The 15,202-nt window shown below is 42.1% G+C and overlaps 1 protein-coding gene across 1 annotated transcript in view; it reads right to left on the bottom strand.

The window, feature by feature from the left end:
- Positions 1–1,986: 1,986 nt before the first annotated feature.
- THBS4 (thrombospondin 4) overlaps positions 1,987–15,202 on the bottom strand; it is a 37,089-nt gene continuing 23,873 nt past the window's right edge. The window contains exons 10-22 of the mRNA XM_035100058.3: positions 14,792–14,944; positions 13,818–13,922; positions 13,277–13,384; positions 12,736–12,895; positions 11,222–11,340; positions 10,257–10,309; positions 7,737–7,930; positions 6,258–6,436; positions 5,921–5,969; positions 5,260–5,456; positions 4,834–5,006; positions 3,415–3,554; positions 1,987–2,092 (exon numbers count right to left, since the gene is read on the bottom strand). Coding sequence (XP_034955949.3) covers positions 2,031–2,092; positions 3,415–3,554; positions 4,834–5,006; positions 5,260–5,456; positions 5,921–5,969; positions 6,258–6,436; positions 7,737–7,930; positions 10,257–10,309; positions 11,222–11,340; positions 12,736–12,895; positions 13,277–13,384; positions 13,818–13,922; positions 14,792–14,944 — 1,692 coding nt within the window. The 3' untranslated portion in view covers positions 1,987–2,030. The remainder of the gene's footprint in view (positions 2,093–3,414; positions 3,555–4,833; positions 5,007–5,259; positions 5,457–5,920; positions 5,970–6,257; positions 6,437–7,736; positions 7,931–10,256; positions 10,310–11,221; positions 11,341–12,735; positions 12,896–13,276; positions 13,385–13,817; positions 13,923–14,791; positions 14,945–15,202) is intronic.

Genomic DNA, 15,202 nt, shown 5'->3' with positions numbered 1-15,202 from the left:
AAAGTCTGCATTTAGCAGCTGTTTCAGCACTCAGCAAGCTGGCTGACGTCATGTGAAAATAATGTTGGCTACAGTTCATGCCTTTGAAGCCAGTGGGGGCCAGATGACTCTCAGCATGGAAGCAAGGTCTAGGTAAAAGGCAATGGGGTTTAGGCAGCAGCCACAAGACAAACCCAATTACTAGGAGAATTGCTTGCCTGATACGTTGCTCACCCAATAGTGCAAAAACCTCAAGTACATTTAAGTGGCACATCGGAATCATCGGTCAACAATTTTGCTTCAACTTGCTCTTCCTCCCAAACAGCTGACGGGTGGGATTCTAGTCTCTTTAAAGGTCTGCAGCCCTAACTGTGCAGCAGTTTGTACGCATAGCAACTTTATCCAGTATTTGGGGCAAGCCTAAGACAATTTGCTGTGAGACAGAGCAGCACATTGTGCTTATTGTGCTTCTCACCCGCCACCTCCAAGATAAGGAACACATTACCCGAGGTCAGTTCAATAATTTGGGAGCCTGAGGCTGAAAATACCACAAATACCTTCCTTCCTTCCTTTCTCTCTCTCTCTCTCTCCCCTAACAGGGAAAAAAAATCCAAAAACTTTAAACCAAAATAGCAACTGACTGCCCATTTCATGAAAGCCATCATCAAATACCTGAAGCAGCCACTTAATTCCTGTCTACTATTAGAGTTAGCCCTGCAAGCAAGGGATATGGACCCCGTCTTCCGGTTGCTTGTGTGGATAAGGCAGCGCTGAGGTCTCTGCGGAGGAAGACATGGGGTAAATAGCAAAGGCCTGTTCAGGCATTATGTAATGTAAAACATGACGGAATACAGTACTTCAAGAGTGCATGAGAGCTCCACACCCACCATTGCCACGTGTATCAGCCCCTGCATACTGCACGCAATTGGGGACCTTGCCTTATCAGGGTTTCTGATCCTATAGAAGCTTCTAAGCATGTTCTGTGAAATGCACTTAGAAGCTGGCCTTGGTAAGTGGGGGCTAGTGCATGCAGGAATGTTGAGGGGAGGGTTGACCTGTAAGCCCCCCCCCACGTGCTTACATTTCCTGTTTGGACAGAACACCGAAATAGGGCTTAGCTGTCTCAACTCCATGTTGTTGTTTTAAATGAGAAGCTACTCCGGCATAGGGAAATTTGGAATGGAGAACTGGGAGTGGGGGAGGGAAGAGGCGCTTAACCCCTTCCTGCCTCCTTTTCTCCCTTGCTTTCAACAATTCTCTGCCCCCCAGCTCAACTTCAATTATGCGTTTGCAACACATGACTAAGATGCTGTTGAGGGGGAGAAGAAGGAAGGAACCCATAAGAGTAAATTTGGAGTGAGAAAAATGGGTTAAGTACCCGCTCTGTTCTATACATCTGCTTTATACGCAGCTTTTTTGTTTGTTATAAAGAAGGCAATGAGAAAGCTTTCAGCACACATTTTTGTGTGACACATAATTAGCCTATTTATTTCTATTTACAGCAGGAGGGGGGAACCACAGACCCAAAAGCAGCCCCCCAAGCTTCCCTATTCGTTCCTCAAGACTTTCACAAGACCACATGACCTCACACCAGCCCCGCTCTGTGCTTCTGCCTGGCTGGATTGTGTCCCTGAACTGCTACCGGTACAATGCCTCTGGCTTACCTGGATGGAGAGATGACAGTAGGTGGTTGCTTGTTGAAACTGCTGTGGCTGGAAGGCTGCCCTACTGTGCAGAAGGAAGAAACGCATGCATTGCTCCATCCCCTTTTGCGTCCAGCATATGGTCCTCTGAATACAATCCTATGAGGGAATGTGGCCCCGTCTGATAAAGAAGATTCCCCACCCCCGATTTACAGGAACAAATCAATCAGCTTTACCCTAAATGTTTTAACTTTGAAAAAGAAATTCAATCCTAAATGACCCCCCCATTCTATATGGTGTGCTATCTTTACACCAATAATGACAAGCGTAGTGTGGACTTGCACCCAAAAAAGCCATATAAGAATTTAATATACATTGCTTTATTGTTTGCCAAAGCAGCTTGTATTCTTAAATATCTCCAACTCCATATTGCTGAGCCTGAAATTCTTGGAAGTCCTCTGGGATAGTATCTAAAAACAAGAAACAGAAGACACACGATTAGTCTTTACTCTTGGTATGAAACTCATGAGCATTTTATTTTCGAAGTTCAGGTTAAGAGCTGGTGCCTGCTTATTACACACAGCTGTAACTTTTTTTTTAAGAGGTTCTGTTTTACAGATGGATTAATTAAATATGAGTGTGATCTCTACAGGGGACAAAGCACACCATAAGGCCAGTATTGTGAACTCCTAGGTTATTATTACCCATGTTGCACCTGCAGGGGTCAAAATGGTTCAGCTTCTTACATGACACAAGTCCAGTCCTAAGCAGAAAAATGTGCAAACTTCAGCAATCCTCCATGCTTCCTTTTTGGGGGGGGGGAAGTACCTACAGCCTTTTCTAAAATGCCCTGGGTGCCTTCAGGCAACAGTGTTCATCCTTACCTCACCCACCCACCTGCCCTGTCCCTGAACAGGACAAGCTTGTAGCTTTTTGCCAGTAAATTTCTGCATGGCCAAGATTTCTGGGCACCTTGGCTGTGCATCTGCCAAACAACTCCCAGGCACCTTTGCATGCAAACTGCCAGGACAAAATCTTACCCGACCTCTGCAATTTCGAAGTTAGAAAGAAGGCAAGTCATCTGGCACATCATGGGTGCCAGAGGGTGGCATGACACTTGCCAAGGCAAGCAGAACTGCTCAAGTCTACATATCTCTCTGCTTAAAGCTGGACTTGTCTCATACAAGACGACACAGAAGTAAGGAAGGATTTACATCCCACTGAATTCAATGGCCTTCCTGCCAAGTAAGACGGCATATTAAGATTGCAACTTTAACTGTCCATGGCTGTACACTTTTGTTAGTAATCAGCTGAACAGTTTCTATGACTTAGATCTGAACAGCAAAGCCTACACCTGAAGGCTTCTCCATTTATCAATTGTTCCCTATTTTGTGGCCCAAGTAACAGTGGGAATATGGCTACCTAAAGGAAATAATGTGAGTCAATGGATGCACCTGTCACTTCTTGATGATGTCCCCACCCCCCACCCAGGATTCTTAATTCAATATTTCCAAAATGCTCAGTATTGTGCAAAGATTACTGGTGTTTTTAACATGATGATTAATTGCACACTTTTTAGATCCCAAAGGGTCTTCTGCAAGCAACTGACATTTACACAGCAGTTGAGTTATCAGCTGTACTCACATCTGAGCAGCCCAGAGACCTGCTAAGTCACATTGCAGATTTGGAAAGGATATGCAATGCCTTATCTGCAAAATCCCTAAGACAGCTTTCCTCTTTACAACTGTTCATTTGATTAGGCAGGGGGGGGGGGATGTGGGGAAAATGTTACCATTGCAGCGATACTTCAGATTGGACCAAATAATGTTTTCCTGAGAGAAGCAGAAAACACCAAGCCTTCCTCCCCGCATGGTAGTGTCTATGGTTACTCCAGAATCCGCCACCAGTTCAGAACCTTCATAAAACCTTGCCCTTTGAAAGTGGAACAAATGAAGATAGATGTACAGTATCCTGATTCTCTACACACAGTGGGTTGTTTTCTCTTTAAAAGTGAGGTGCTGGTACTCTAGATGATAGATAGATAGATAGATAGATAGATAGATAGATAGATAGATAGATAAGATAGATAAGATAGATAAGATAGATAAGATAGATAAGATAGATAGATAAATAGATAGATAGAAGTGCCGTGAGTGGCAGCACAAAATGGCTGCCATGGGCAGAAAAAGGGAAAAGGTACTTTGTATTGGTGAGTATTCACACACACACATCTATGAATTCTCATTTTGTAGTTTTACTGGTTTTTATCTTTATTGTAGAGTTACTTGTACACCACTTAGAGGTGAAAATAACTAAGCATATGAATTGTCAAAATATGGAAATGACTTTCTTTTTAAAAAAGATAGGAACCTGGAGCTGATTCATGTTATGATATCATGAAACAGACATGGAAGACTTGCAGCTGGATGTGTTAGTAAGTTCCTAGTGAAAAGTACCATGATTGGGGTGAAAAGCCAAATGCTGTGGTTACCAATATGTGTGAACTAAGCCTTAGTTTGATGGGGAAATGAGCTTGCTGAGAGTCTTGCCTGGTAATAATTTCTGACAGCAGGAAGACAACTCATCTCCTTGTGTGTAAGCATAATTCACATTTACATATTTCAGGCAGCAGAAGGGCACTGTTGCTTAAAGCAAAGTAAGCAGAACTTTAATTTAGGTGTATATCTGGAATGAAGGCATGGGTTGGGTAGCATATTCTACATACAATATTTAATAGTTGCAACAGACTATTCAGGTACTGAGCAAAAACTAGAAACCAATAAAATAAAATAAAAATCAAACCCATTACCATCATTAGAGCTACATTTATACACAAACGCATGGTAGTGTGTATTATGAAACAGTAGTTAGTTGTTTGCTTTCACATACAGTCATACCTTAGAAGTCGAATGGAATTCATTCCAGAAGTCTGTTTGACTTCCAAAATGTTCGGAAACCAAAGCACGGCTTCTAATTGGCTGCAGGAAGCTCCTGCAGCTAATTGGAAGCCCCATTGGACGATTGGCTTCCAAAAATAGTACACGAACCAGAACAGCACTTCCGGGTTTGCGGCATTCGGGAGCTAAAACGTTCGAGAACTAAGCTGTTTGAAAACCAAGGTACAACAGTATTGCATTTTTAAGTACACACATAGACCACAATAGATGTTCACTTAGAATTGCATTGTATCCTGCTTTGCCCATCGCCTTACCTAATATACCCAACCTGAGGTCTGTGCTGCAAGAACCAGCGATAGGAAACTTTATCCTTCCAGCCTACATTTCGAGGGTCTTTCCAAAGCAGTCTGACTTGATCATTAGTGTCCCCCGTGTGCCAAAGTGAATTCCTGAGGTGTTCTCCAGGCCCAGTTTTTGATTTAACAGCCTACACAGAACACAAGTACAAAGACAAGTCAAAAATAAGAAATTTCCTTTAATAACAATAACATTTCTCCGAGTATTATGAGAAAAACCAGAAGTTTTAATTCTTTCCCCATTCCGTAATGGAACCAGGCGCACACGTCCAAATAAACGAATGTTAGAAACCACATCATACAAACGCCCTGCCAGTTCCATCTTAGCACAATGCTAGATGACAGCATTAATGAGATTTGGGTCATTTTGGCTTAAGCCTGTACCTTCAGCTGAATCCCAGGTTCTGCAACAGCTCTAAACGGAGTTGCCTGCCAATAGGTCTGCTCAGTCTGTTTCCACATCACCACATAAAAGCTGGAGCTGTCTTGGTAACCAAAAATGAAGCCGGCGTAGTCATCATCCGTTGCCGTGTTGACAAAGAAAGTGCCTTCAAAATCAACTCCGTTGAAAGCTGTGTAACCTGTTCGAATGTATAGGTACAGACATCAAGTCCAAACCAATTATGAGTGTAAAACTCAATACTTGTTCTTCCTTTAGATGCAAAAGGTCCAATCAACTGCTCCAGACCCCAGGCCTGAAGTGCCCAACCCCTGCTTTAACCAGAGATGCTGGAGATTTTATCTGGGATTTAATGCTTCTAGCACTAGGCTAGTTTTCAGGTGAGAACAGAATACCTAATCTAACTCTGCAGCATCCTTCTCCATCTCCCTGCCTAACAAGACACTGATGCTCTCAGAGCAGAGTATCCCTTAAGACTGTTTGTGTACAGTGGAAGAGCACTTTGCATGCATCCTGAAGCTGGATGGTGGCTGCACTTTTGGGATCACTATAGGCATCTTTTGAGCAAATAGTTTTAACCCATTTCTGCTTGTGAGCTGCCGTGTGAGTGTCCACAAAAATAAAAAATAATAAAAAATCACATACCTACAGCAAGTCCAGGATCACTATTCATGGTCTGCACAATCTCCATGCCCTATAAAACATAAGCAATATAATTCATGAAGCTAGTCTAAGGATGTTTTATTAAGTCATGCCCAAGATGATGGATAAAGACCACTTTCATTATGAGTCCAGCACATTTATATTCTTTGCCAAAAATATCCAGATTGTTTTCCTCCAATAAGTACCCCCCCACCAAAAAATAAACTACCACAATTCAACATTAACACCCTTATTCTTCCAAGTTTTGAGAGAATTCTTTGTTGCTTTTCCCCTGCCTATCATTCCTGGATGCTTTTAGATATTAAAAAAAATGTTTTACCTGGTTCAGAACCACCCAGTTAGGGTCAATCTGAGCATCCCCTTCTGGATCCAGGACGACAGTCTGATAAGCCCTGAAATCTGTCAGGGTGATCTCTGCATTCTCGGGACAAACGTCAATCCTATCTATCACTGTGTCTTGATCAAAATCTGATTCACAGATATCACCAACTCCATCACCTGGACACATGAACACAACACCCAAAGGATGTGATTTGATAGCTGTTTTCACAAAACAGCTGTTTCAGCAGCAGTTAAGGGGGAGGGATACTTTATGTTCATTTGCCAAGCTCATAGATATGCAAGAATTGCATCAGGCCCAATTTCTGATTGCCTCTAACAGTGAAAGGGAGGAGGGGTGGAGCAACCCTAGTAATGGCCAGGTACCAAGAGACAAAACCAAAGGGTAGCATTTGAGCGATGTGCAAGCAATCCTGAGGACTGGATTAAACAGAGATGTACATCACTTTAGGAGACTCTGCTTGAAGCCAGATTATGAACTGAATCCATTTCAGGTTTCATTAACTACTATAAAGCAGGTAGGGCAGCCATTGGGACACTACCTGGTGAAAATAGGTGAGGAGGAGAAGCTGCCTTGCTATGAAGTGAACAAAGCAAAGGTGTAGCAACTGGTGAATCACTGCCCTGGTACTTCAGACCAGAAGCATGGGAAGAGCTCGTGTTCCCTGTGGGTTACACTTTAAGTGCATACTGATGTATAAAATGTGGGTTCTAACCATGTTTGTGGATAAAATCAGGGAACTTTGGTTATTCTGAATGAATCACTCAAAAATAAACGGGTGCAATTCATACCCCTTTATACAATTACAAGTTTTGTTTGGTCTTTACATCTTAATTTTACTGGGCTTCACTAAGAGCATGTAGCCTTGACTTAATGTGCTTCATACCAAACCTTACCACCACTGCCCTCTCATGGCCTTTTGTAACCTGCATGAAATTGTTCACACTCGAGGTAGAGTCTGGTTTGACAAACAGACCTCTGTTCTGCAAAAGAAGCTGAGATACACAGGACTGTCTGTACAAGGGGAAAACTTTCTGCTCCTACTATGGATAAAATGGCCCTTATAACCATCAATTATATTCAATTCTCATTCAATGTAAGTTTATTCTTCCCGCCAATAAAGCTCAATAAAGGCATTTCTTAAGGAAGCTAGTAAGAGTCTGGTCACATAACTAGCTCTTAAATGCTCTGTTTTCAAGAGTGGATACCAAGGGGGAAATTTTGTGTTTCTAATTAGTTGTGGGTCCCTTCTGGATTCTTTCCAGAAGAGCCAATCCCTTGGTTGACACTTATTCAAGGTCAAATCAAAGCTCAGTTCTGGAAAATATAGGTTCCTTATAATCAAAGGAAATCTTCAGCTTCCTTTGATGATTAGAAGGCACCATATCATCACCATATGTTGTACATTTAAAAAAAAACTGAGGTAAAAAGAGAAAGAATGAGAAATGTCTGCCATACTGTTGTCATCTTCTTGTCCTGGATTAGGAACAAGCCGGCAATTATCTGGGCCTGGAGGAACAAGGTCTGGAATTCCATCATTGTCATCGTCATCATCACACTCATCCCCCAGCCCATCCTTATCGGTGTCTAGCTGGGAACTGTTAATGACCGTGGGACAGTTGTCGGTGCTGTCTTGGTGTCCATCCCCATCACTAGGAGTAAAGCATGAGGGGTAAAAGCAAAAACACCCTGTGTTATTGGCTACTACTTCTTGTACTACTGACAAGGAATGATTGATTGTTTTCCTGTATCCATTGTTACACCGGAAGGCCTCTAATGAAGGTATGCTGTGACAGTACTAGGAGTTAGTACTAGGAGACAAAACCACCTTATTTGAGGAAACAATTGGAGATATTCACGTGATCTCAGGGAACTTCTTGAATCTTCTCTAACCAGAATATATCTGAGGTTACTACAAGCTTGAAATAGACATGAAGGGAAACACTGGTGTTTATTCCTGTCCTAACAATGGTAAACACTCTACAGCCTGAATTGAGGACTTTAGCCATAAGGGAAGTTATTCCCACAGTTAGGTTTATAATAACTACCATCCTTGATGTATTACTGAGAATGGAGGGATCCAGCAAATGATTTCAACCCTTCTGACAATATTTGCTTATTTTACTTGTATGAAGTATTTGTTTCCATGCACTTTTGGCACACAAAAACCTGTTTTCTATACACCATCATGCAGTTGTTATTGAAATGAGCTTTATTGCTCTTCTGCTTTAAATAACAGCATTAACTAAAAAAGGAATAGCTAGAGGGTGAGCTTGCAGTGCTGGGGTGTGGCTAGCTCTTTCTCCTATGCTATTTTCTCAAAGGACATCCCCACACCTCTCTATTCCATAGCTGGGCAAATAGTAACTTGGGGAGGTAAATTGCTTATGAGAAAGTTTAATCGCTATCCGCCTCAGCCTGTGAGGGTGCTTTTAACATATATGAAAAGAGATGATTTGTGGAAATAGATTGTAAATCTGCATTGGTTCCAATAATGAGTACAGTGTATTGAAAATAATTTAAGCTAAACTTCTACCTTGTTAGAGACATAGGTGCAATTTCAGTGAAATTAGTGGATGGAATCCAACAAAGTGAATGTTTCATCATCTCAAGGATATCTGCTTGTGCAGAGGATTGTTTCCCCCCTGCCACATGCCCCCTACACCAGGAGCAGATGGGGAGAGGGTGCAGGCATGTCCCATTACACAAGCATAAATATTTGCAGTGATGGTGAGAAGTCTGTAGAATGCAAAGATAAATGTAATCTCAGAATGTAGAGGAAATTGAGTGGGGCCGGAGGGAAGCGGGGGGGGGGGAGGGACAAAAGAATATTATGTTTGAACTGGCTTGTATTAAGAGGCTCGTCAGGGCATCTAGGGAATTGTTTTCCAGGGGGGGGGGAGGGTAGATACAGGAGGGAATATATTATTTGAGAAATGATAGAGCAGTGTTTTTCAACCTCTGTTCCGCGGCACACTAGTGTGCCGCAAGACGCTGGCTGGTGTGCCGCGACGTGCGGCGACGAGAAAGGCGATTTGCATTGTCACGTGCCTGGCGGCCGCCAATAAGCAACAGTACCCCGCCGGAAAGCAATATTTCTCCTCCTCTTTCCCAAAGCTCAGTGCTAACGAGCCTGGCGGCCGCCAATACACATCACTATCCCGGCGGAAAGCAATATTTGGGAAGTGTTTCTTACAGTCATAATTATAATATAGGGCGGCACAGAGTTAAATTTTTTAACTTTTTTAATGGTGGTGTGCCTCGTGATTTTTTTCACGGAACAAGTGTGCTGTGGCCCAAAAAAGGTTGAGGAAACACTGTGATAGAGGATAGATTTGAAATATGGAACTTTTGGGGGGGGGAATGAAAGGCTTTGGGAATTATTAGAGTTAGATAAGATTAAGATTGCTTTTAATAAATAATAATAATAATAGATAAGAATAAGATCTGCAATGATGTTTTATTATGTAAGGATTTTGAGCTACAATTTTTTATTGATAATTATAGTATTGTGGAAGCTATGTAAGTGGGGAATAAATTAGGCTCGGGAAGGGAGGGATGGGGAAGTCGGAAACGTTATTACCAAGTAATGACTAAGATTTTTGGGGGTTTTTTGTTTTTGTTTTGTTTTTTGTCTTTTTTCTACTTTTCTTGAAATATTTTTGAAATATTGATGATGAATAATGAATGTTTTTTATAGATGTATTTGGGAAAACCTTAATTACCATATTATTAAAAAAAGAAAGAATATTATGTTTGATTGAGGATTTAAATGCTAAATGTATGTGGGGATGAGGATGTGGTGGTGAAGGCTTTGGTATATTTGCATTGTGATGTAATGTGGAAATTAATAATAATAATAATAATAATAATAATAATAATAATAATAATAATAATATTTGCAGTGGTGGGGCAGGTTAGTTAAATACCCCCTAGCAGCATCATAACAAGGATGAATTTGATTCTGATTTACCCTACCTGTCTTGATTGGTGTCACAGGAATCTCCTACCAGATCATTATCAATATCTGACTGTAAAAAGAAATAAAACAAGATTAAATTACTAAATTGCAGAGAGGGGGGAAATATAAAATTACATTGCTGAAAGTCATTAAAATTCAACACACATCTTTCAGTATTAGCAGGGGATTAATAGCTGAAAAGATGGAAAGATGTATTGGATCCCAGCTGCGCATACAATTCTGTATTCTATAGGCACATATTATTTATCCTTAGAGAGATCCCCCCTGCATAAAATCCTTTTCAGTTTGTTTGCTTGCTTTTGCAATTAAAGAAGATTGACATTTAATCCTTATGGCTATTTATGCAGTGAGAACATTTATTGGCATTGGGCTTTATCTCAGTGATTTGCACAAATGAGGGCTCAGGAGTGGATAATATGTTTTGAAAAGAGGATGTCCCATGTTCAATCTGACACCTTCAAATAATGGCTGTCAGGTACAGAACTGGGAAAAAGCCACTTCCTGAGATTCTTAGACACCTGTTACCAGTCAGGCTGAGGTTGCAAACCTTTTGGTTTTCTGAACACCTTTACGCATGGATTGATTAAATGTCAGACCAAGACTTGTGTCATACAGGAAAACAATAACTACAGCACTACCGTAGTTATCATCGTTTAACATAAAGTTTAACAGAGCTGTACTTTTCTTTCTTTCTAAATATTTATTGCCACAATGGAACTGGAACACCACACTTGAAATTTTCATAATCTTAAATTGACAGTCCCATTTTTTCTCCCACTAAGAACCAAAGACTTTGATTCCCCATCCTGGTGCCATGTAGATGTTGTTGGACCCCAACTCCCATTCGCCCCAGTCACCTTTGCAAATAGCAATGGATAATGGGAATTATAGTCTAAAATTATCTGGAGGGTCACAGGTTGCCTACTCTGGCCTATGGCTCCCCCCCCCTGCTGTTACTCACCTGATTTGGGTTGCTAATATCTGGGCAGCTGTCACAAGCATCACCCACTCCATCATTATCTCTATCTTTCTGTTCCCGATTGGGGACCCTCTGACAGTTGTCCAAAACGTTCTTAATACCTGAATGAAATGATGACACAAAATCAATGTTGGCTTTGCAAAGAGTCAGCGTGGCATAATGGATAGCAGATGAGATGTGGACCAAGGAAGACCTTGTTGCAAATTGCTACTTGGCCATTAGTTTCCCTGGGAAATCTTGGGCTTGTTGGGATCTCTGTGCCTAATCTGCCTGAGGATGAAAAGTGATAGTCCCACATATAATTCTGAGCTCTTTAGAAAAGAGGAAGGATACAAAACAACAGTAGTAATGAGGATTGTGGAGAAGCCGTTTAAAAAAAAAAGTTTACTATAACAAGGTTGGGTTTAGATACAATGTCTATGTATATGGGGTCATGTAAAGGGTTAAATTTGATGTCTTAGATATCTGTTGGTGACTGACAGGTGGCTGTTCTTTACTTACATAAGATGGGGGGACAACTAGATTCTTAAGGAGAGGATTGTAAAATTGCAGTTCTGAGTGGCCGGCTAGGTAGAAATTCTTGGTAAATCATTGAATAGCAAAAATAGCCTGATGAGGGGGAGATTTATATGCCACTCAAATCTGATGTGTTGAAGGACAGGATGGCTGGAAGATAAATAGGCCTATTCTACTACTGTTGAGAGAGAAACTATACTTTACATGTATAAAGTGGTACCTCGACAACCGAAGGTTTCGACTTCCGAAGTGGACAACCCTGGAAGCCTTTTCGCCACGCCCGTGTTCTGCGCCTGCGCAAAGCGACGTGTGCGGTCGGCGCATGCGCAAATCGCGAAATCGCGCTTCGCACATGCGCAGAAGCGGCGCTTCGACAACTGAAGACTTCGACTTACGAAGATGGCCGCGGAATGAATCATCTTTGTAAGTCGAGGTACCACTGTACAGTAGTTTTTTTAAAAAATACTGTAGACAAATGATATCTTGCTACTTTTATTTAATGATACAAGTGTGTCTGGCTGCTTTTGTACCACATCTAAAATACCACAGCTACTGGGTTACATAGTTACAGGCTATAGCCAAACCTAGTAAACAGTATACCGTAGTACAGATATTTGGTTGCAGTGGTTGGAGGTGAATCGGCTGTGGTAAATAAAAGCTCATTCTCCACATATAAAAAGAAAAGATGAACCCACCACAAAGATCACAATCGTCACAATGACAATAAATAGGCTAGGAGGCCGAAGAGGGCTTTGTTGTCATTTGTGACTAAGGGACCTCATGATGCCATTGCTGCCTCCTAGCCTTCAGAAGCAGCTCTCTGGGGCCCTGAGAGCTGTGTTGAGTAAGTGGGGCCTGAGAATGGGCTAGAGCTGCTTAAAAAGTCAACGTTGAAAATGCAGGCTTTGATACTAGGTGCCTTCTGTTCCAGTTTCAAGCGCAGAACAGAGATGGTATCTAATAGGCGAAGATGTACTCACCATCTCCATCCATGTCATCATCACAGGCATCTCCTTTGCCATCTCCGTCCGTGTCTCGCTGGTCATTGTTTAAGACCATACGGCAATTATCACAAGCATCACCAAAGATATCTTGGTCGCTGTTTCTCTGATTAACATTAGAAGCCAGTACACAGTTGTCCTGAAACAGAGAAAGGCAAAGTGCTCTGGGCTACAGTCTCTCTGGAGCAGGAGACTTTGCTTTTGCAAGTGATGAATTTGCAGATGAATTCAGCTCAGTGGGTTCACACAGGGAATCTCCTTTTGAAACTTTGTTGTTGATTATGATGCCTGGCAACTCTACAAGGTCCTGGGGGACTGAAATGCTCCCCCACCTATATCTGTTACCATTCTATATGACTAATCCGAGTCCTGAATACAGATAGACCTGTTTGATCTAAGTAAATGGCAAAAGGCCATTGATGGCACTAGAGGCTGTGCAGGTGCTTGATGCTCACAATCAGGCTACTTGAGTATGGGAGGGATGTAAATTACACAGATAAAGAATATCTATAACCAGTACCTGATCGTTAGGAATACCATCCCCATCGGCATCATCATCACAGGCATCTCCTATTCCATCTCCATCAGCATCTTCTTGTCCAGAGTTTGGAACCACCTTGCAATTGTCCTGTGGGGGAAAACAAGGTGGTGATCTAGAACCCATGCTTTTGATCATGGGTTGCAAGCTGTGGGCATATTTGCAAACTGCCAAAACTATTATGGGCATCATGCACATGATGAAGCCATACACATGCATGCACGTTCATTTAACCCCCTCCCCACCAGCATTTAAAGCTTGAAGAAGTGTTTTTGCTTTTTGAAAAACCTAGTTGACAAGTGATCATCCTGGAGAGAGCAGCTGGGGAGGGGAGAGTTAATTTCTCCAAGTCTAATTTCATAAGCAAAGGAGTGCAGGTGTCAGGGAAGACCATGTGTGTGTCCATAGGCAATGTTGCTGACTCATGTTTGCTCCGTTTCTCACCCTCCTGTGAACTTCCCTGTGCTGTGATTTAAAATGAAGCAGACATGAGAGATAAGGTACCTGCCCTCTTAGGTCTTACCTTTCTGCAACTCTCAGCTGAGCATGAAAGTTCTTCATCAGGATAGCCATCAATATCGATATCTTTTCCACACACAAAGCCATCGCCAGCCCAGCCAATACCACACTGTGAGCAAAAGTGTTACAAAATAAAGCCAGGCTGAGGAAGTCATTCTACAAACATACACAAGTGCTGTCAGATATGGAACTAGAAGACCCACAATATGCTCTAAGCAGGGCAGTGTAATTACGTACTACTAAAAATGTAAATAATTAGTATGTTAGAGCATATTGCTTAGAGCATATTGTCAAATTAATTGCAATTTTTTTGATACTAATAAATATGACTCACCCCCAAAAGATAGCACAATACATTAAAAAAAAAAGAATTAATTACAGTACATATTTTACTGAAGAATGTCAAAACAGGGATCAAATTGTCAGGGGACCACCAGGGGTCAGCGGAGAGTCCAGGAAGTGGGGACGGAGGCTCTCCAATGCAGTAGGGGCCCGGGTGGCAACGCTTCAGAGCAGTCCGCAGGTGGTGGTGCTGACCCCCAGGAAGCGGTGCAGAGCCTTGAGGATGCTGAGAGGGGAAGGTTCCCAGGGGGAAGCGTTGGAGGGTTGGAACAAAGCGCTCAGGAGGGGGAGGTGCCAGAGGAGACAGCACCGGCTCCCCAGCTGGGCAGTTCCAGTGGGGAGGGTTCTCCACCAGCCCCATCACCCCAACAGCAGAGGGGTGAAAAGAGGTGCGCAGAGAGGAGGAGATTCCGAACGCCCAGCGTGTTCTGTTGGCGAAAGTCACGAAGGGTAGTGCTTCCGGATTCTGATTCGGGATAGAACGGTCATGCTTTTTGTTGCTCTGTCTTGTACATATGTACTGTATATAATAAAACTCTGTAAAAACCAGCCACAGAGTTTGGAGTGGATTACACATGAGGAAGCAACCAGCACCTTTACACAAGTTAAAACAAATCTGTGAGATCATCAACTTACAATACATGAGATGTCTCCTTGCCGCACTTCAGCACACTGTGCATGGATACTGCAAGGGTTCAGAGCTTGGTTCCTGCAGCTCCTTTCAAGCCTGCATCCCTTGACCTGGTCTCCAGTAAAACCTGGTTTGCATGTCCCACAGCGGAACGAGCCCTTTGATGAAAGCAAACAAGCATACAAGCCAGTCAGGCACTGTTTGTGAATGATCCGTGCATGTACCGTATTGTAGGAGGAACAATTTAAAAAGAGGTATTCTTTCCTCTGGGAGACAGAATGTCTGTTTTAACACATCTACACGTCTTCATTTTCCTTTTTTTTAAATAATAATGTAGTTTTTAATTGACCCCCCTTATTTAAAAAGTATTAAAAGTAATGCATATTTCTAAAGATTTGCTGCCTGATTAATTGAAG

This window comes from Zootoca vivipara, chromosome 10 (genome assembly GCF_965207765.1).
Source record: "Zootoca vivipara chromosome 10, rZooViv2.hap1.1, whole genome shotgun sequence".
Lineage (NCBI taxonomy): Eukaryota > Metazoa > Chordata > Lepidosauria > Squamata > Lacertidae > Zootoca > Zootoca vivipara.
Note: the sequence above shows the minus strand (reverse complement) of the source record. Positions and strands in the feature narration are given on the sequence as shown.